Raw genomic sequence first — 23,734 nt, 5'->3', positions numbered from 1 at the left:
ATAAAACTCAATGAAATTATTAAAAATAAGAATAATCTTTATATAGACTTTATGTAGGAAGTTACCAAGATCTAGATTTAAAGTGTGTCAATCAGTGACATTCAATTTTCTTTATGAAGATGAGGCTCCCAGCCATGAAGCAAACCAAAAATAACAGCTTAGGATTTCTGAATACACATAATGCAAACACTCTGTGTAGTACACAAAGTCCAGACACTGTCTTGAAGAAACTTGAAAAATGTTTCAACACAGATCTTCATATTTCTGCAAATAATATTTACTCTGATAGTTCACATGAAAAGTCCTCAGTGATATTATATTTTGCATATTATAATGTCTCTTAGTTAAAATGTAAAGATAAATGTGAGATAAATTGAAAAGGAGGTATGGCAAAGTCAAGAGCCAAATCACGTTAGGAAAATACAAGCAAAATCTATTAAAAATTTTGACTAATGGGCAATTTGGATCCTATGAAATGGTCTTTACTCATAGACATTTTCTCAAACAACCAACATACGAAAGTGTTTAACCTAACAGACCCTCTGATTATTATTATAATTACTGACACTGTCATGATTATTATCACAAATACTAAAATGTCTTGCTTGTGACAAAGTATTATGCACGACTGATGGTTTCTAGAAGAGAAATAACAGAAATGATAGACAAAATATGCTACATTCATGAGAATAATCCTATGATTTCAAGTTAAGATTTAACAAAAGCTAACATACTCACATTCAAAGACTAAAAAATTCAGGAGAGAGGATTTCTAATGAATTAAACTGGATTTGAATTTTATCTTCTCTCTTGTCATTTGCTAAATATTTAACAGAGGCTAGAATCCTGCAGCTAAGGTCACTGTATGACAAAATAAGGTAGCTGAATTTGTATAAATCAATAATGATATTAAATGTTGAATAAGAAAGTAACAAATTACATTTTATCTATTTATCTATTTATTTTCTGCAAAACTATAAATGCTTTTAAAGTAGAAAATATAAAAAAAGAGACTCAAACTTGATATTGCCATATAATGCTGATTTAATTTAATCGGAAAGGATCCATCTGACTTAAAGACTGCATTAGTTAAAAACTGGGTCAGATCTTGTTTCAACTTTGGCACTTAAGTGACCTGGCTTTTAAGTAATTTGGAATACGAATTCTTTCTCCTTTTTGATACTTGATATAATAATCAACAAGAACAACAGGCAAAGCTTAATTTCCTTCTTGTTGTACAAAATATTTTGTATCTAGCTTTAAGGAGTTTTTAGGAAAAATGACTGAAATACAGTAATCAAGATGAAACTAATTAAACTTTCTAAATCTATAAAACAAGGAAGTATAACTTTAAATTTAGCAGCATCCCTGATAAAACAGATTAGCAAAGCAGATTTACCAATAATGTAATTATTCTATATAGGTGTACATTTTAAGTGTATAAAAAAAAATGAAGGGCAGCATGCTTTCCTCTGAAGACATATATTAAACTAAGTGAAGCATGTTCAGGAATCCTTAATACAGACCCTACATAGCCTTGCAATCTTGTATGTACTGTACTACATTAGAGACCCCCAGAGTTCTCAGCTTAATTAAATGTTATGAAATCTATTTTCATAAAGCTATTTAATAATCACATATTCTAAATTCATGTGGTAATTCCTGTTCTCTTTGAGTTTTTTATTCCTACACCTTTATAAAGTTATAGCTCGTACATGCTTTGAAGAGATGACATTTTCTCCCTAAATTATAAAAATTATTCAAGAAAAACCAACATTCATATGATAGATCAAAAGAGATGAAGGTTTTAAACATGATATCAGGTTAACAATTAAAAAAAATAAAAACCAAACATAAAAAAATGAACTGGTGAAAAAAAATAGTAAAATTGTATGCATAAAAGTAATATTGTTCTACTGCACAGCATGAGGGTTCAAACAGAAAAAAAAATAAATTTTGTACTCTGGAATACTGGAGTGTTTATGAGTCTGAGTCCTCTATGATTTAATTAAACATTATTTATGTCTTTACAGATTTTGTTAATCTAAGCCTTTACTCTCACATGGTTTCTTTTTTCACTGATAAATTTTCAAATGTCTTTGTGATTCTGGGCTTTTGACCTTCCAAAATGTGTTCATTTAAAAAAACTTGACAGCAGTTATCTCAAAGTAGTTAATCCATTATGTTAAGCCCTGCAGGAGCAAGTGCTGGCCTTAATTTGTGTATGCTTTTGAGGTTTACCATTATTTTGAATACTTTGAAGGTTTTCATTTGGGTCAGTTTTATGCATGGATTTGTTACATAAGGTTTACAGGAAAACAAAAAGAAATAAGAATAAAACATAGAAAATAAACATGGTGCTGAAAATGAATATGTTCAGCAGCCATGGTGTTTTAACTTACCCAGATATGCTTTTCATGAGATGGAGAGAGATGAATGGAAAAAAAAAAAGCACATAAATGTTAATGAACATATAGTAGTCCATAAAAAAAAATAAATCATATGAGAGATAAAATAATACCACCGTTATAACTATGAATATCTTTCTAACTGTTTTTTTAATTCTTTAAAGGAGTTAAGTGTTCTTGTGAAGAACAGATGCATCTTTCAAAATGAGATTTTCATTAAACTGATGTTGGCTATTTATTAGGTACCACTCAGCAGAGCACATCTGCCATCTACAATACATATGCATGCCAAAGATCTGTAAACACAGTGAACGTGAAATAGATTTTCAAATCAAAGCATTTGCCCAGATTTGAATAACTTCATAATGATTTTTCTGTAAAACCCAAAATGATGAAAATCCCAAACCTGTGGATTTAAGCAAATTACTATAGAGTCACAGTACAATTGAGTGGACTACAAACCAAGGTTTACTTTTCTATGTTCACTAATATTTTAGCAAAATATCTTACAGTAATCATGAATGACATAAGTTGGGGGTTTGTGGCATTTTTTCTTTTTTTTTTTAAGTATACTGATTTCATGCATGTAAATGACAAACAATTTTAATGGTTAGTCATGCTGTATAGTATTTTAATTGGAGCAGCCATACTAATACTAGATTAGTAGCAATACTGGTGTGAGTGATTTGCCCTCTAGGTAACCTATTCTTGCCAATATAATTGGTAACAGTATCTGTAGAAGAAAGCAGGATGCCATCGCTGATAATAAAATTTCTTCAGCATCCCTTAATTGCCATCATAAAAAGAAAATTATATGCCTGAATGAAACCCAGACATCTCAGAAAATTATATTTCTATTAACAAATGATTTACCGAGATATAAAAATGGTTGGTAGATACAGCTGTAGAAAACTTTGGGGTGAAAAGCCTTTGCTCTGATTAATTAAGAAGAGGTTGCAGACATTTCAGTGAGTTCAGAAGGGGCTGGTTTCAAGATCTTAAATTTTGTTCTCATGTGTGTGAGATCAGCAGAACAGCTGGGAGAGAGAAGAAAGTATGATACAGAAAAGCAGATGGAAACAAATGACAAATTCATACACAGAAGAAAGGAAAATTAAGGAAAGAAAGGTCAACAAAGGTATGCAATATAAGTAAAGGACTAGAGAATTATTCAAACAGTTACCAAACCTGATGGAAGTACCATTAGAATTGAATACACATTTGTGATTTTGGGGTCAAAATCTCCATCATGCTCATTTTCTACTGAGCTAACTGCAAAGACTGACTTGAACACCTTTGCTGGAAAGGCTTTTAATTTTGGACCTTTCACAGTCTATTGAATCAGAAATCCAACTTCTTACATCTTTCCCTGGATACTCTCTATGGGTAGAGAGAAATAAACAGGGGGATTAACTGAAATGTGAGTAATTTTCTGGCAGCTTTACTGAGTTGGCAGTTTGCAGTCTTTTGGGGATAACTTGTAAGACTTGAAGGCCGTGCCAGTCTCCCCCATTATAGAAGGAGAGGATCAAGGACATCCCTTCAATTCCTGAGCATCTTGTCCACAGAATAATAAAACAGAGCAGAAAAATATGGATCTCTAAATTCTAGGTTTCACCTTTTCACAGGACAATCATTTTATCACCATTTATTGAAGGAAGACAATTTTTTCTGTTAGATATATATTAAACTAAAAGATATGTGGAATTTTTTTCCTCTGCTGTGTTTTATCCATTCTTCTCTTAAACCCTAATTCTACAGTTAACCTGAGAGGATATTTGCACCTGCTGGAGATAGTAATTTAGAGAGCCAGCTGCATGCATGAGGGTAGATGCTTATATTTATCCAGAAATCCCAAATTGCAATAGTTAGGCCTATATGTGTAGATAACACAGGGACTGGGGATTTTTTCTGGTTTTGTTTGATTAAAACCTTGTAACTCATTGATACAAATATCCTTATCTTTTATGAAGAAAAGAATTTAAAAAAAGCTTGGCAAAGGTATAAGTATTATTGTAAAAATACAAGATTAAAAAAATATATGACATAGCTATAGAATATATAATTGTATCCATTTTTTCTTCCTCAGAATAATCTGATTAAAGTTTAATAATCCTCTGCAAGATAAACACCCATACATCCTTATATTTGCAATGCTAAAGAGGCTCCAAGTATCTAATGTAACAGCAAGATACATTTTTAACATTGCAAAAGCTTTGACTGGCTAACAATTTGCATAGGTCTTCCAGTAAGTGTTAAAGATATTTGCTAGAGGAATTAAGTTTAAAAAGAAAATTCATCTTTATGTATGCCTCAAGGATTAGATACTGATTCAGGCAAGATAAAACCATAGTGGAGACACAGCAGACAATCCTCAACTGTGTATCAGAACACTGAATAACTCTCCTTCCTCCACTGGAATGAGAAAAACAGAATAACTGACTACAGTATTCTTTGCTAGAAAGAAAGGAAGAACTGCAGATCTGTCTGAAAGCTACTAACAACATCATATAGTTTCTCCTAGATGAGGTAGGAAGGGAAGAAATTAAATGCAGAACTTGAATTTTTCCTAAAGATTCAGTAAATAAAGGATTAGAGGAAAAAACCTCATAGCATTCTTAAGAGCTACTGTAAAAAAATAAATCATGTACATTTACGATATAATGGTGTTCAATAAGCATTAAGTATATAGGAACATGAGATGGATGGCACTGAAAAAGACTGTAATTAATCCAATTGGATTCATTTTTTCAAAATGTGTGCAATTAAGAAAATCATTAGAAACAGCTATTTGCATACTGCAGAGGATAGAGATTATTTGTAGTCACAAATATATTATGTCAAATTTTAATTGCAGTTGCACACATGAAACCTAATTAAAAGGGCATTGTGTGGATTCAAAAGCAACTAAATAACTACAGCATTTTAAACTCTTATTCCACAAAAAGATCTAGACATTTTTTCAAGTAGCTTGTTGACAGGGATCTAAAACTTCCATTTTCCTCAGACAAATCTAAGTCCAAGATGTTTCTGTTTTCTTTTTACTGATTTTATTTAAATGTGGTTTACCATAAGATAAGGCCTATATTTTGTGACTTCTGTCTACCAGATCCCAATTTTTGAAGGACATGTATGAATGAAAACCAACAAAAGGACTGAAGCATTATTAGCAATTTTTCAAATTTATCAAAGGAAATTATCCACATTTATAATTCTTTTTTTTTCTGGGTAGAAAGGAAGAAGAGTCAATTAATACAACATGCTCTTCTGTTCATAGAGAACTTACTGTAGTCAGCTGAGACTTAACAGCATTGCAATTCTCTTGGCAAAGTTAATGATGAGAATACTAATGAATACTAAGATTTTCTTTTTACACCACAATTTTATGTATGAGAATTACTTTGGTCTTGACTTTACAAGGCTTTATTCATGTATGTAAGCACATATACATGTCCTGGCATATAAAGACTTTCCTGCAATTCCCTTGAAGGCTATATCTGGCAAACAAAACCCCATATCTGTGGAGTAAGTCTCCCCAGAACAGGTTCATAGGAAAGAATAGTTTTACTTTGATTTTCCTTGGCAAATATAAATCTCACATCTTAATCTTATGTGGAATTAATAGGTTCTTGTCCAGTGTCACATCGAACAAAGAAAAAAGTGAAGCTGAAGGTCTGCTCTTGACTCATCCTAACACCACAAGATGACTAGGAGTGACAGCAGTATGACATGGTGCAGTTAATTCATTGGCTATGAAGTAAGTCATGATTGTTACTCAAATGCTCATATCAACATATTGGGGAATTTATCATCTTCTGTGACAGAATCCTGTCAGTATGCTCTGGTCCAGCTGTCTTGCATCGAAATTTTTCTTCATGGAGATTATCTATTTTGGATTGCTGAGGATGTGATGCCACAGGCTAACCTCAAACTCTACGAGCAGCATGCGCAAGGTCAAATCAACCTCTGTGTGGCAATCTAGGACTATATAGCACTTAAATGTCTTTCAAACCTTGCCTTATGTTGGTGCCTTTTCCAGGATGAAATAAACACATCCTGTGAAATATCAGTGATTATGACCAACAATTACATACTTTTATGCAAACACAGAAGACATACATGTCTTGTCTGACTTCAGCATGCTTCCTTCTTCAGGCAGATGCTTATTTGCTGCAACACTGCATATTGTTGCAGATAAAAATCAAACTTTGCATTTGAAAAGGATACGTATTGCTGGCCCTCAGAGTCATATCGCACTTTGAAAGACAAAGTAAAACTCTTAAGAGCTGCATTTGCCACCAGTGAGGCTTTTGGATAAAGATGATTTGACATAACCCCTGAGCAAAACTGTGGAGAAGCAGAATACAATTGATGTTCACTAGGACAGTTATAGTGAAAGGGAAGCAAACATAGCTCTATTTGTTCATAAAATTTCAAGTTCAAATATTTCCTTGTAAAATAAGATTTATATATGGTGTTTGACTGTAAAGGACAGTGAAACATTTACAGAGCTTCTCTTAAGTGCCCTAATTTGCTACCTGAGTTGAGATCAGTGGGAATGTGTTTTTAGGGGAACACAACTTATTTGATTTTAGGCATAGTGTGCCTTTTTCTCAGGTATGAATTGTCTCGTGGGACACATGCTGATCAGTTTCTGCTGTCCCAGAGGACACTATGCCTGTCTACAAACCCTCTGCCAATCTTAATGAGCTGTGATAGAAACTGGACTGACCTGAAACTTCCTACCCTGGGTCTCAGCTTGGGCAATCATGACGACCCTGAGTGAATGCCAAGGCCAAGTTATTGTGCACCACCATATTATTTGGTGCAAAAACACCCACGAAGGACAATGTTCTGGACAGCAGGGATAGCATATACACAGTCACAGAGAAATGGTAGCTGGAGTTTACTACAGAATTCAGAATTGGAAATTAAGTAATCATTTTTCACAGGGAAACTGATTAATCACTTAAAAAAAATATCAAGAGAAAAGCTCCATTCTTCATTTCAGTGCTGGGTGCCTTCTGGAGAGTATACCTTAACCAAATAAAATTTATGATTTAAATGACTGCAAATTACTTGAACCCCTAGAGAACTTGAATGTAACAGTGACACAGAGGGTATCAGTGCCATTAGTACTTTTAGTTCTAAATTCAGAGTTTTCTTGAAGAAGTTACTGATTAGGCAAACAGGCTCTGAGAGTAAGACAAAAGGCAGAAGACATTATATACAAAATATTAAGCTTTTGTACGGACGAAGTGAAAAGCTAGTGTAAATAATAGAAATACAGTGCATTATTCTTTGTCACACCCCAACATGTCTTATTTTCACCAAACAATGGAATAACACTCTAAACACTCTAAATACCCCTGACATTCATTTTTTGTTTTCTAGGACTGCATGCTCCATTTACAAACAGTAAGACTTTAAAAGTTTAAATATTAACTAGAGCTGTCATATATTTAATGTCTGAGAGTAGACAGCTATGGATGTCAGGCAACTGAAGTTCATCTTTTCAGATGATTTTTAGGAACATTTTGGGTCTAATTTAAAAATTCTACACAGGTTCCTTAATTTCTCTTTGATGCCTTGGGAGAAAGACTTGTTCCTAATAAATCTACTGTAATAACCAAATGTTGGATGAACAAGTGTCTAGCTAGACACTGTAAGTGTCTAGTATAACACTAAGACAAACTGTTAATTGCGTTTTAATGATGCCTAAGTAGTCAATTGAAATTGAAATAAATTTTACATCTAAATGGCATCTTCTGAGTAAGAAGCACAAAAACTTTGAAATTTAGGTTAATGACACCATAATCACCAGAGAGAGAACTGGTCTCCAGAATTATAATATTCTCTCAGGAAATTTTTCAGAGTGAAATCTATTATTCAGTCATCTAATCTATGCATGTAAATTGCCATAAAATACTATCATACTCTGTAGTGTGTTTCAACTCCACGTGATTCCTGCTCAGGGAGCAGGTGGCCATGACACCTGGTGGACCATTAGTACCTACTGGCTGCAGCAGCTGACAATTTGAAACATTGTTCTTATTCATCTCTGAGGTAAGGGCATCCTTGCTAAATTAGCAATAAATTTGAATACATTCAAAAGTGCAAAATTAGAAATTTAGTATTTTAAGATATTTTTCAACTGAAAGAAATACCATGGATAACATTTTAATGGGAATCTGTCCTTTTATGATAATTTCTATCCAATTTTAATTTACTACTTTAAAGCTAATTGAAAACTCTGGTGAAACTCATTCGTACTGGTCACAGCACTCATGTGTTGATCACATGACCTCTGGTTTCATGTCAGGGGGAAAATCCTTGCTTTCCTACACCAGAACTACCATTGAACTGAAAGAGAATTTTGCCAAGGTGTTAACAGTGCTGAAAACCATTTCACTTTTCTTATGTATGTAAGAGAGAAACCCAAGTTCAGTATATGGTATTTTTCCTGTTTTGTAGAAAAAGGAATTGGCTCTGGGATCACTATTTTGAGTTTTTCTGGGGCTTTGGTTTTGTTTTTTGTTTGTGCTTGTTTAAAGGAAGTGACAAAGCCAGCATAAGTAAAGCTCTCCCAGACCTGGAATGTAATACAAAGGAGTGCTTCCCCTCTTTAGCCCATCCTTTAACTATCCTTTTGGGGGGCCCGGTTCTCTTGGGGTTCTATGTTCTAATCTAAACTAGCCATAGAAATCCTTACAAGGTGAAGTGCTTTACTCTCTCTGTTCCAGCAATTGCACTCGCTGTCTCTGCAGACCTTGTGAGGCAGTTTTACTATCATCATTAATGTAACGCAGCATACTATTCTCATTTGCATTAGCCAGATTAGTAATTTTGCAGCTACTGTACGCATGTGAAGGCTCTACTTTCAGAGGAAATTATGCATTGTTAAGTATTGGCAAAAAAGAATCTGACCTATTGAGACAAACTTCTCATTTAAATGACTTTCTGGACTGTTTCAACTTAATATTTTCCAAGGTTAAGACATGCAAATACATGACTACATTTTTTCACAAGGAACTGCTAATTCTTATTCCCTATTGATATCTTGGCACCCTAACTATCATAATTGAGTAGAATCTCATGTATATCTCTAACACAAAATGTTAATTTTTGCCATATTACAGTTCCTCTACAACTATATACATATGTAAAACAGCAATGTATATTGAACTTTCTCTCATAGTGAATTAAGAGGAATCTTAAAAGCCGTTGTAATTATTCCAAACTATCCCAAAATGAAAAGCTATGAAGACAGACAAACCTAAAGGAACAGGGGAAAAAATTAAAGATCTTCATGACATAGGTATATAACATATATTTAAGATAAATAGCGTATAGTTCAGATGAGATGAATAGCCATAGTCCCAAAGGAAAGATTCCTTTCCTTCCAGCAGAGGACATTTTGATTATAACTTATCCATAAAGAACCAAGGACAGACAGACATAGGAGAAAAAAAGGAAAGACAAGCAGAAAGCGTAGAGAAGTCTAATTGTGTGAGATTAGGCAGAAGTCTCTAGCAGATTACCTATGCACCTACTATTTCCAAACCCAAAACTTGGTAGGCACTCTCATATATGAAGAAGTCATATCATGTATGCAGTAGTATGTGTCAAGTCTTACATTATTTTAGGTAATTTAAGGAGCTAACATATGACAAAGTGAACATATTGGTCCTTTCAAAGTGACTTCAGTACTGTGGTACCTTCAGTCCTCAGAGCTGGAAGATAAATAGGGACTTCAAAAAAATAGGCTGCTGAAAATTCAATGATATTCTTTATGAATCATAGAATCATGAACGGTAATGACAGTCTCAAAGATGCTTTCTAGATTTAGTAAAAAAGCATATTAATATACTCTTCACATCCATACATTTCGAAATGACTAATAAGTCAAAAAAATGTATAGATAAGAAATACAGGGACAAGACTTATCAACTGCAATATCCCTGTGAATGTTATTGTGAGTTTCTTAATTGAATTTAAAATCTTTCTTCTCTCTCAGCTAGCACAATGACTGTTTCTCTATCTTTAATTGATAAATTGAGGTTGATTTAAATGGAACAAATTTGTACATTACATGTGTACATTGAAAGATTTTACATCAGGAGCTTGATAGGAAACCAGTGATTAAAAATATTCTACATATAAATGTAAAAAGAAGCTGAAACATTATCCCCAGATTCTTTGGAACACTAAAAGACTGAAAAAAACCTGAAAACCCCACAAATTTAGAAAATTGGGCTTTCAGAATCCAAATAAGACCACTAAAGTTAATTAGTATGGACGAAAAATAAAACTGTTTACAGAATGAATTTGCAAAGTCATGTTTAAGCACCATCTTTTTTCTCTGACACCCTCTAATTACACAGGAACCGTGATGCTGCCAAGAGGTTTCTTTTGTGTTTGTAGCTTTATTTTAATAGTTTGCCTTAGCTCCTGGCAGCTGCTATGAGTCAGTGTACTGGTTTTACAAGGAGGTCCACCAAAGACAGCATTAAATTATTATATAATTTGTGTGAACAAAAAGCTAGGTTGCCATTTGCTGGCAGGCAAAAAGAAAATGAAGCTGCTAGAGTTTATGGGGAGCCTCTGACTTCTGTAGACAGAAATAATCATGTGTTCAATAGATAATGCAAAAAAATCTTTTTTTTCCTTCTGAAAAAAATCTATGTAGTGAGTCATTAAATGCCTGCCTACGTTTTAAGAATTGCACAGAAGGCAAAAGGCACAGAATTAATGACAATCTGAAATAGAAAATGTCTCTTTCTCATAAACCTATGTTCTTTCACAAATGAAAAAATATTGTACAATTGAAAGACTCTAAATATCTTTCCCTATACTTTATATGCAGCTTTAAAAAATTCTACATTGGAAAAAGCCACACTAAGTGCTAAACTGTCGCAGTAGATGGTCTTGCTTCTTATTACATGTCTGCATAAAATCAACATAAAACCTGACATTTGAATCAAGTTTTAGCCAATGAAAGTCACATGAAAAAGATACTCACTTTTTCTTTAGTCTTCTGTCCTTTTCTGCTTGGGTTCCAAGCTTGCCTAATCCCAGAGATTCCTGAGCTGCTGCCTCTGTTTCCATATAACCTCCTGGAAAACAAAATAAACCAAACTTCACTGTATTTTCTCATAGCTCTTTCCCAGTTGTTTCCCTCTTCAACCCTGCAATCCTCCTCCCGCCTACCACCACCATCTATGTTTGTTTCCTTAAGCCATGACATCTGGTATTTTTGAAGAACACCTATCACCTATAGAAGTAAATTCTGGCAAGTGTTTACTACATGGAAAAGAGTAGAATTAGAGGGAAAAATTGTTTCTTCCTTCTGTTTAGCAAAAATGTATGAGAAGAGCACCCTGATCTTCTTTGCCTGTTTTTCTTTGCCTCCTAAGGCTCAGTGTCATGGTCCTAAGTAAGCAATGCCCTCACCATTTTTTAATCTTAGTTGGGAAATATACAAATGAATGTGCCTTCTGAAGAACTGTCTCATTATTATTGACATAATACAGCATCACTTAATGTCATAAAACTAAATATTTCATTTTGCTTTCATAGAGAGTCTTAGACTCTTTGATGTCATTATTGCTGCAAACTCCCAAGCCAGAGATGACACAAAGAATCTGTCAGAGAAGTAAAAAGCCTTCTAGGTCTCCCTGGAGTTGTCTCATAGGCATATAGTCACTGACAAAGGCACAGGAACGTGAATAAATTGCACACAGTGACAAGGGAAGCTTGTGGTAAGGGAGGACACCTGGACCAAAATAAAATCCTATTATAAACTAAAGACATGACTGGCATTGCATGACCCATGTTGATCATAGGATGTGTCCACTAACGTGACTTTCCTGGTGCAGAAGTGGAAAGATGCTCTGACTCTTTTATCTCTGCCTGGATTCAAGGAAGAAGGGACTATCTCATGGAGCTGCCAGTACAGTCTCCTGGCTCTGGCTCCGGCTCCATGTTTTTCTGTCATTTGCACATGTGTTTGTGCAGACAGAGGGACTGCAGCACTTCTTTGAAGGCTTTTTTCCTCCCCTGCTCAATTCAGGAAGTATGTAACTGGCACAAGAAGAAAGGCAGCAGTATGGTAAGTGCTGGTGCTTGACTCCATTTGGCAACAGTAACTTCTTATTTCTCAGATAACAGATAGTGAGAAATTGTAGAGTGAACACTGGCATAATTAAGAAAGTGCAGTATAAATTAAAAGATTTCCATTCTGGTTCATTAATTTTAACCATACAATAATGCGTGTTAAATAGTGAAATAGCATCACAGCCTTTCACAAGTCACATTTACATGCACCTCAATCAAGCAAGAACAGTCTACTGCTGTATCATGTTTAAGATAAGAAAAGCCTGGGTTTAAGTTGTCCTGTCAAAGCAGGTGTAAGTTTTAACACTGCTGCTCATCTGGACAGACTTTTTCTCCATGGAAGAGGAGACTACTGCAAGTCTCATGATGAGAATGATGCCTCCAATCAAAAATGCTGAAAACATGACTGTATACTTTGCTTTACTTCACCTGCCTTTCAAAGTTTTACAAAATATCTCATAAAATCTTAAGTAAGTTTTTAATTTAGCAAACCGCTGTAATATATCACACCTTTCTGAGAGAGCAGCTCGCAGTATGTCAGATAGAGATGGCATGTCTGCAGTGCAGTGCAATGAGGGACTATCCCAGACTGGAAAGTATTCTCAGCATAACGGACTTCACCACAAGACAAATATATCAGGCCCTTCAAATAACCCAGGGGACGTTGTACCGGCTGTGCTGATTGTGCCTGTCTGTATCTTAGGCATGCAGATGGCCACGAGAAATGTTTCTTAACAAGGTGACCTTTGCAAACACAAGACAGATCAACTCACCTGGGCAGGGCTAAAAATCCCTGTAATGTATTGGTTGGTTTAGGGACTAGAATATTTAAAATGTTACACGGGAAAAATTTGTGCCCACTGTGGTATTCCCTAAGTGAGAGAAGACTGGATAAGCTTAAAATCAATGAACTAACTAAATAAAAGGCACTCGTGCTCCCTGTAACATTTCTTTTCCTTCTCCAACAATTTAAAGAGATCTTGAAGAATCTAGACATCTTGACTCTTGCTTCCAAGAAAGATCTCCTAAGTCATGAATTTTCCTTTGAACAATAACATAAATGGTTAGCAGAGATGGAAAAGAAGTAAATTATAAAATAACAAAACTCCGGAAAGTTTAGCAGTTGAAAACTAATAATTTCAAAGTTTTGCAGAGAACACAGAAGTGATAGCCTGTCTCTGTTGAAGTTAGTGATAAAACTTTGGAGGTTCCAATATTGATTCTTAAATATGAGTATATATTACATGTGATTTTAGAGATATTATGGACTTAGTTACAGAAGTATTATGTGTACTTACAATGTGTAATATCACTGGGATCCTTCATATCCTCTGCACTGACATGAACTTTTAAAGTGCTCCTTTAAGCATAATCGTGTACATGTGCAAATATGCATATAAGAAAATGAATCAATGTTTCTTAGGCTCAATACTAAGTTTATTACCTCTTGAGTATTTGATGTGCTATTGAAGAAAATGTATTTTCCATATCCAAAAATATAAGCACTATGTATCTGTATAAATTAGAATGTTTAATTTAAGCAAGGAATTAAATGAGATTATTGATTTTGCATTATGAATTTGGGTTATGAAAACCATACAAATATACTGCAGTGCAGTAATGATAGGACTTACTATCTAGATTTCTGGGATATAGTATCTCACTATAAATAGAACTACTAATTATATAGCTGCACAGACAGTATTCCTGTCATGGAATTGATGCAAGTACTAATGTGAGTGCTATTTTTTAAATTTTGTTTCGTCTTTAAAGTACTGCCATTGAATGGAAACTACCACTCTTTTTTTTTTTTTTGTATTTTAAAAATTAAGGTGAGAAAAACTACTCTATAATTTATCGGCTCAACTTCATTTCAATTTCTAAAAATGTTTTGCTCCTACTTTTTGGTCAGTGTTAATTTTTAATTTTTATACATACTTGTAGTTTGCTTAATTAAAATATGCCTTATACTGCACTAATATCTGTTTGCAATTTCATGAGCTAGTGTTGGGAATTACAAATAGGCTTTATCCAATTATACATGTCTTATTAATCATTTTGGTATTATTAAGAAATTAATCTATTGCCAGATTACATTGCTCCTGAGACAATCTTTAAAGATTTTTTATTTTTGTTCCACATTGCAAGGAACTGCAGGGAAGACCAACATATTTATTACATCTTTGTCCTCTGTGTTCCCAAGTTACTGTGAAACCAGATTATTATGCATAATCCATCAGTATCAATAAAATTGGGTTTATGGATTGTAAATGTGAATTAATAATGCAGTCTAAAGTTATAAAATTCTCCATCAGTGCAGATGGTCACACGCAGGTGTATTTGAGAGATTCATTTAATAGATTCTGAAATACATTAAACTATGAAAAAGATTGAATAAATCAGTTTTAATCTTCCCATAGTGGGGAAAAAAAGAAAGGGAATTTAAATTGCGATTAGAAATTAGTTATTTTTCTCAAGAATACAAGATTCTCACAGACAAAGAGACGGGAGTATAAATGAAGAATGCTCAGTTATTTGATTATACCCTGATACTTTGACCTTAAAATTACCTTGTTTTATTTCATATGATTTTAGTGATGGGTTGATTAGTTGTGATAAAGACATGTTTTAATATGAATTTAGTTTTTTAATTTCAGTCTTATATATTGCTTAAGCTTTTACAGTTACTGCAAACTCTGAAAATTCTTTTACAGGTGTTATGTGGTCACCATGGCAGTAAAAATTTAGTGTCTCACAAATTCATACTATGCAACATCTTTATAGCTAGGAAAAAGCTAGCATTTCTGTTTTAGTGGCACATCTCTACCAATTTGATGCTTGCGTTGGCATGTGCAGACATGCTAATCTTAATTGAGCTAAATAAGATAGCCTAGCAATATCGACTGCAGCTAAGGATGTATTTGCCCATCTGGGTTTGCAGACTATGAGCTTGTGCTGAAAACTTACTTCACCTTGCATTGCTTATGCTACCTAAGCTGGTTAGACAAAGTTATGCTATGGGTTTTTTTTGCATGTGGTATAGATGTATCCTATACAACATCACAGAGGAAAATTTTTGCCAGGAATGAATTTGACTAAGGTCTTGGCAAGGGAAGAGGGCAGAAGTAGGAAGAAAACAGTGTTGCTGTGAGCAGCACAGAGTCTGGTGAGGACACCAGGGATAGACAGTAGCAGACATCTATTGACACACTAAAATCCAAAAAGCAACTATGCTTACTTGCAAGGACCTTCCATGTCATGTAGTTACACCCCTTATAGTGGTTTATTACTTACTACTTTCTCACCTCCTCTTTATTTTGGTATTTGAGAATATGCTGTTAGCACTTTTACCCTAAATTCAAGAGATTATTGAAGCAGTAGGTTCAGTGAAGAGGATGACTCTAGTAATTTGTGCCAGAAGTCTCCTTTCATTTGTGTTATAGTCATAGCAAACTCCTGACAAATAAAATTGCTGATAGCAATGAAGTTTAACGGAAAGGTTATGACAGGCTAAAGAGAAAAATATGCAAATTGGAAAAGTGAAAAGAAGTAAAATTAAAAATGGGAAAATGATTGTGAAATGGTGATTTTAGTTTGTTACCACTAATTCCTTACTGAGCTGTCCAAGTCGAGCCTTCTCTTTTTTACCGAACAAACGTCCTATCGAAGACTTGATTCCTTTCTTCTTGGGAGCTTTGTGCAGGGAGTCCTGGCTGCTGTTGACACTGCCAAGACCAATGCTTTCTGGTTCCAATGAAGCAGGCAAACTACTACAAAATGATAATAAAGAAATGAAATAGATAATACGTCAAAATTTGCAGGTAATTTTTTATTTTCTTTTGAGCACCTCTGCAAACAAACTGATTATAGTTCAGTAATAATCTCCCCACAAGTTAAACAATCACATCTTCTTCTTCAAATGATTCAAAAACATGAAGAAATCAAGTTATTTTGGAATAGTTTAACAACAAGAAAAGAATACTACACAGTAAAACTGTGAAGTATCAATTTATGTTACAAACATCGTACCTTCTGGCATCATTGTGGTATGAAGAAGGAAGGGTATGAGTCATTCTGATAGCTCTCGGTGTTGGAGGAGGAGAAGTTTCACATTTGATTGTGGCTTTATCTTCACGCCCATCTTCTTCAACTACTGCAATCTGGGGGAGAGAGACTCCATTGAGAGCTTTTCAAGAAAATTTCAACACATGCTGCACAAATTTGTCAAGTGAACTGAAGCCTGTATGAATTCAAGTGCAATTTTTTGAGCAAATGTTAAGGATTCTTATTTTTGAAAGAGCAATTGCCTAAATATGGCATGTATGTATTTGAAAGAAAAGATGTAACACTTGGAGAAGAAATTAATTCCTTTTATGCCAAACAGGTTGATCCAGTAAAGGTCTAAGCATTAAAATAACCTTATACATGAGTGAGCCTCTTGCATTAAACAGAATTATTCATGTAAACAAAGTTTCTCAGGGATGTAAGGGAGAAGGCAAATACAGACATAAACAGGACCACTTTCTCCATAGCTTGTTAAGAGAACAGTTAAAATGCTTGAAAACAAATGCTAACAAAAAGCAGTTTTGTCAGAGTGTATAATGATTTATCCTAAGTACTATCTCCTCTCATGTAAAGATAAATGCCACATTCAGTGCCAGTTCTGTAAACAACTTCATGTTGCTGCAGAAGATTTCAAGCAATACGACTCCAGTTTCTCCAGCAACAAAAATGGCCAAAATACATTTGAAGGTAATTCTTTTGTGTCCACACTTTGTTTTTATCTGTATTCCTTTAAGTTTGTGCTGTAGGGGGCTACTACTCCAAGGTATCACTGGTGGGCCTTGATTCTATGGCTTAACTGTGACCTTTGCAAGACTTTCCAGATATAATTAAAATGATTACATTCAGGAATTGAACGAAGAGGCAGTGGCTGGCAAGGAACCCAGTTATCTAAATACAAGAGGAATATGATAAACGTGTTCTCCCAAGCTTTAAAAAAACCACAGTATCATACCTTTCTCCGATGTTTCCTTAGGTCGCTTGGCTTAGATTAGTAACAAAAGCAGGAGTAACCAAAAAAAAAAAAATTAAAATATTAATACATCTTGTTTTAGCATAAAAAAATGCCACACATTTGTTCTTCTCACATTCAGAATTGGGAAGTGGCGATTTCATGAATTTAATGCTATTAATATTACATAATAATTATACAGTTGGTATCATAACAGAACATAAGCCCTCAAAAAGCGGTTATCTTATGAGTATGAACAGGCTTCCTCCAGAGGAGGTTGATGTCCCAAGCTTTTCAGTGTTTAAAAGGTATTTGGACAATGCCCTTAATAACATGCTTTAACTTTTGGTCAGCTCTGAAGTGGTCAGACAGTTGGACCAGATGGCTGTTGTAGGTCCCTTCCAACTGAGGTATTCTATTCTATTCTATTCTATTCTATTCTATTCTATTCTATTCTATTCTATTCTATTCTATTCTATTCTATTCTATTCTATTCTATTCTATTCTAGGAAAGCAGTTGTTTTTAATAAAGTTACAATTCCCTTCCTCTTCAGAACATGGTAAGCTTAGGTTAGCACTTTTTATTTTTGGAGTTTCATATAAATCCTTCTACTATCTCCAACTCAGAGAGGTTTGTTTTTTTTTAGTTTTATCTAGTATTACAATCGTATTGATATCTCACCAAGTGTAAACACAAAATACCACAAACAGATACCATGCCTGAAAAATGGGTATTTCTCTCCTGTTATCCCATCTTAATATGACTGGTACTTTCAGTCAATGGATACAAATTCACACATCTTCTATACTGCAGCATTGTTTGGTAGTAGAAGCCTGCTAGAATGTGTCTTGTTCAAGTCGTTTTTCATTTTTATTTTTAGTACATGTCTCATTCATTCAAGCAAAGCTGAAGAAACTCTGCAGAATTTATTTACAGCATGGATTCAGGCCGTGGAATCGCATGCAGTACTGCTCCTCCAGCCAATGCCTACAGGATCATTTGGCAATTTGGGCTCTAGACATCAGACATGTACAGAGCTCTTCCCAACTTGAAGTTTCAACTTAGATGATTCCTGATAGCCTGTTCTGTCTGTCCCCAGCCAATAAGGAGGAGGAGATATTCAACACTGAACTCCTGCTGAAACAGTGCAGGGCAGAAGTACCCTGAAATGGTTGATGAGGGTGACCACAGTCATGGGCTGTGCTGCTGAGCATGCAATAAGGTGCTACTTCTGGAGCTTATGATATGTCAAGAGTTCAATTACAGCTCATACAGACACATCCATCTGAGCTTTAGCACAGCAATTGCTGGATGCCAGTGAGGCCATGGCAACCTGAAGTGCAGAGGCTATGCTGTCATTTTGTATTTGAATCTGATGAACCTACTGACCCAAAGCTGCTGTGTCCAAATGAAGGCAACCAGGCAGTGTAGGTGTCTGCTGGAGGGTCAGTTTAACCACTGCCATTTATCTGTAGCCAGATTGCTTAAACAGCTGGTGAAATGGAGCTGAAACACATATTTGAGAAGGTGCTGTTCTGGAGAAATGGGTGGCACCACGGCAGCCCGCACACCCAGCTCCTCCACAATGGTCTGTGCCAATAACATTTTAATTCCTGCTGTTCAGGAACTGGGGGCAGCAAAGGATCAGTGCCACAGTCTGGCACAACTGCCAGCCCTGACCTTCTCTTGCAGTAAGAAACCTTTGTCTTTAGTTCCCAAGAAGGCAGCAAATATGATTCTAAACTGGAAGGGGTAGAGGAGGATACGAATAGTTGTCAGTTCCCAGGAAAAGGGAGTACTCAGCTAGATGATGGTAGACCAAAGTCCCTCCTCTCAGCCGAGCAGAATGAACACCCAGGCTCCACTCCCAGTTGTTCTTAGCAACCTTAGTGACATTCAGATTATTAGAGAAATAGGAAATAAAAGATGGGGTTACACATACCCTATTCTCCTCCCTGAACGTGGAGATCAGCAGAGTGGGCAGCTTTGATTCTCTCCTAGTGCTTAAAGGGATGAATTCAAGCAGGCTTTAAAATGGTTTGTAGCCCACATTGAACGCTGCATGTTATCAATACTCTTATCAATCCCTACTCTTATCAATATCGGAGTTGTACACCTTGAATATGTTAAAACATACTGCCTCCCTGTACTTGACTGTTGCTCTGTTTATTTTGCCTAGGACCAAAATTAATTTTTTTTGCAAATCCCTTTTCATGTCAAACCAGACATTTCAGACTATGTCTTCAAAGGAACAGTAATGTTAGAAATGCTTTGCATGATAATTTGATGGCTTGCTATCTATTTATGTGTGCTGCTTGTAATGTTGAAATGTATCAGTTAAATGAATTATTGAAAAAAAAAAGTACTTCAAGTGCTTGATATACTGTCATGAAGAATACATAATAAAATGCTGCAAGTACAAAAGAGTATATCAAATACAGAAATATATTCAAATTATCATATATAGGAAGTAGTAGAAGGTTTTAATGTCTTTAGACATTTTTTTGAGGTTTAAACACCAATAATTACATGGTAGTCTGTGGGACAACTGTATCACCACAGAGCTTTTCATTAGAAAACACTTTTTACATATAAATCAAATACAGTAATTCCAATGATCAATTCTGTTTCTTATTAATTCCACTGCCTGTGTGCTGAAGGTCCTTGATCCTCAGATCATTATGTCCCTGGTAGGTCATGCAAGGTTCAAAAACACAATAGCAAAACCCCAAACCACCCAAATTTCCATATTCTAAGGAATTTGCTATCTGTATGTATGATGAAGACGTGAATAAAGAATTAGAGAGATAAGCCATGCATACAGTGAAAAGATAAGTGTTTAATACTAGTAATATCACACCTAAAATTGACATCACAAAGTTGCTTACCAGAGTCATAACCCCCATTCTGTCCATCTCCCTGGCTGGACTGCGAGGGGTGAGTTTAGGAGTTGAGTGTCCACTGGGAGGAGATGAACTTGCAAGTGACGATGCCGTCACTGAGCCAGTAATGGATGTACCTTGGTGGACTCTGGCTAGATTTAAGCCTTCCAGACTCACGCTGGCCACTCTGTTCTCTATCTCTTCGGCACGCAGTTCTGTCGACTCTTTCTCTTCTTGGATTAACCTTATTAAATAAAAGAAGAACATGGTTCTATATTTTTCTGCATACCCCAAAAGCAAAAATGAAATCTGTTTCCTTCCAAATGAGAGAAAGTAAACCAGTGATGAATATACTAGATCAAATCCAAAATAACATTGAAATGAGGTCTCTTTTTAATCACCAGAATTATAACATTCTTTTTCTTAATTCCTCCATCCTCAAAAATTGTTTGAAGAATCTGCCCAACAACAAGATGTGACATATGACATTCCAGGAAGACTGGTTTCTTCCTTTGCAAAGGAGACAGCATAGGGGAGGGAGAGTTAACGATATGATTTACCATAGGAGGCTAATTCCAGTCTTAAATTGGCTTCATCTGATTTTCTGTTTCTAAAGCATGAACATAAATTTTAAGTCAAATGAAATTGGGCCTATAAGAAGGGAATCGCTAAGATAATCCATATTAATAAAACAAGAGAACTTGAAAAACAACTTGTCTGTTTTAACCCTACAAATTGATGAAAAAATGACAGTTGTTTCTAAAGCATTGAGTTTTTAAGTGAATTTCATTAAAATCGCTCTCTTGTTAATAAAAAAATATAAGCTTCTTAAAACTATATAGCCTCAATAAGATGCTTCCACTGGGTTCTTTATTTTATGTTTTTAATTGTGATTGTACCTAGAATGATCAAATGTGTTTAAAATAAAACATTTGTTTATAAGTATTTTGCCCATAAACCATGTTAGGAGGAGCCTTTTCTTTTGTGAAGAGGAGGAAGAAGTATGAAGGGTCATCGGTAAATGAGAGAATACAAATTTGGGGAGGCTGAAATTGTGAACTAGGTTTTTCTGAGTGAAATGAAGAAAGTATGATAAATGAAATGATAATACATTGAAAATAGAAACCTACAAATTCATGTGTTGTGATAAATCTCCTTCCCTAATATCCATTTCAAAATTTCTATAAAAACTGTATAGCTCCTTTTGAAATGAGGCATGGCAGGAACATAAAGGCAAATAATAATTTGAAAGGGAATTTCTTTAATTTTAGTAATCTAAATTCTGAATCATCTTGTATAATAAAACAAATCTAAGGCAAAATACATTTTGGATCTCTTTTGATATCTCCAGTCATTTGATAAACCCTTACAGTATCTGTCAAGGAAAAAAACACAACAAAACAAGAAAAAGGGGAAATGCAGTACAGTTTATAAGTATGTTAAGTAAAACAGGGATCTAACTAAGGATGGCACAAATAATATCCCACTATCTCACCTGTAGGTACAATTTCTTGTGAAAACCTTTTACTGTATTACATAATTACTTGTTAAATTGCCAAAATACTAGCATTTTTTAAAACAAATACATTTTTTGCATCTACAGCTCCCTGAACTCAGCACAGTGCTGACTTCTTTGTAATAATAGAAAATATAGATAAGATTGTCTCTTTTACATATACTGTTTTAAGGAGATTTACCCTCCCAACAACAAAATTTCTTTTTCAGTCCCTATCTTGACAGCTGTAGTAAATAGCAGAGTAATCCTATCTGAATGAAGAAATTCTGGGAGTAGTGAAAATGCAAAACTGTAGATCTAGAAATCTTCCCTGTGAACAGAATTTATTCAGATTCAATATATTCTAATAGAGTTCTCCCTTTACAAGTTACCTTGCTCAGAGAATAACTGAGATCTGGCAAAAGTTAATCTGGTTTTCACTGTATTTCTAACCACAGTCTTTCCGTCTATAGTATTACCAGAAGGTCAGTAATACATTTACATTCATCTCCTTCTAGAGAAATAGCTGCTGATAACAGCATGTTTTTCATACACCAAGATTTTAAATATTACCTTTCCTGAAAGACATGTAAGAATGCTTTAAGCCTAAAATATGGCTTCATTTATAAACTCAATTAAAATACATCATTGGCTTCTCTATCACTCCATTAAACCTGCATAGAAATTATTAAGATACATACAATTCACCACCTCTTTCCAAGCACTTTAACCCAACTTGGAGCATGAAAAGTAAAGTCAAACCCATGTCTTAGAAGACATGTCTTAGAAAACCCGGCTTATATGAAAGGTTGCATAGGACTAATTATCAGAAGAAAGCATGAAGAGCACTGAAATAAAACATTTCTGATAGGACGTCATTAATGAGTAAGAGGAGTCATGGAGAACAGTGAAAAAGACTTTGAAAAGAGGACTATGAATAGGTTTCTGTCAAATCTGCCATGTGTTGGCCTTCTCTAACATCTCTTTAATTGCCCAACAGTTCTTCACTATGAAAGACATTTCTATGTCTCAGAAATGAAGAAGCCGTTGTTACCTTCACACAATCAATACTCTCATATGAAAAGCAGACAGATTATCAATCGTTTAAATGTACAAGCGGTTTCCTAATTGTTATGAATGATACCTGAACTCATGCACTAAAGAAAGCTTGAAGCTGTAATCATAAGTGCATCACATCACAGCCAGTTCGGGCTACATACCTGATCTCTTTATTGATTGCATCAAGCTGCTCCTGAAGCATCATGGCCAGAGTCTGGGCATCAGAATGGCCGCTTGGTGACAGGAGGTCCATGGAGCTGAAAAGTGTTTCTCTATCATCATCATCGATGTCAGACATTTCAGTGTCACTTTCAAATGGATGGCTGCTCAAAACGCCAATCTGCTGAGTCCTATTCCACTCATGATCCCCAAGAGATTTTACCTGAGCAGGAATGAGGGTGTATATGGCTTATTCCATGGAAAAAAACTGCAAAGTTGAACTTCTATAAAATGGGAAAGGAAAGCAACTAATATTTAAGAAAACTTATTCAAGGATTAATTCTCCATTAATACTTTAAATATTACTGCAAATGATGTAACATATTTCCACATAATTTCTAATGCATAATTTCTAATCAGGAAAATTTACACAAAAAGATACCTAGAAAAGACAGACAGTCGAGTATGCTTAAACTTTGATGTCTGAACTCCAACTGTTTCTGCCTTCATTTTAGTACAACAGTAATCTTGTCTGAGTGTGTATAGAAAAAACCCTGCTAGTTGGGTTTGGATTTTTTTGTTTGGTGGTTGTTGGTTTGT

At 34.9% G+C, this 23,734-nt stretch overlaps 1 protein-coding gene across 11 annotated transcripts in view; it reads right to left on the bottom strand.

Moving 5' to 3' along the window:
• The window catches only part of PPFIA2 (protein tyrosine phosphatase, receptor type, f polypeptide (PTPRF), interacting protein (liprin), alpha 2), a 326,824-nt gene that overhangs the window by 25,164 nt on the left and 277,926 nt on the right, over positions 1-23,734 (bottom strand). For 7 of the 11 annotated variants that reach the window (XM_014963902.1, XM_014963904.1, XM_014963905.1 and 4 more), the window contains 7 exons: positions 23,137-23,357; positions 20,428-20,665; positions 17,542-17,571; positions 16,554-16,684; positions 16,140-16,294; positions 11,431-11,524; positions 2,403-2,411 (listed from right to left, as the gene is read on the bottom strand). In XM_014963902.1, the coding sequence (XP_014819388.1) occupies positions 2,403-2,411; positions 11,431-11,524; positions 16,140-16,294; positions 16,554-16,684; positions 17,542-17,571; positions 20,428-20,665; positions 23,137-23,357 (878 nt within the window). The remainder of the gene's footprint in view (positions 1-2,402; positions 2,412-11,430; positions 11,525-16,139; positions 16,295-16,553; positions 16,685-17,541; positions 17,572-20,427; positions 20,666-23,136; positions 23,358-23,734) is intronic. The other 4 variants (XM_014963903.1, XM_014963906.1, XM_014963913.1 and 1 more) reach the window with 1 other exon arrangement.

This window comes from Calidris pugnax, unplaced genomic scaffold (assembly GCF_001431845.1).
Source record: "Calidris pugnax isolate Ruff unplaced genomic scaffold, ASM143184v1 scaffold44, whole genome shotgun sequence".
NCBI lineage: Eukaryota > Metazoa > Chordata > Aves > Charadriiformes > Scolopacidae > Calidris > Calidris pugnax.
Note: the sequence above shows the minus strand (reverse complement) of the source record. Positions and strands in the feature narration are given on the sequence as shown.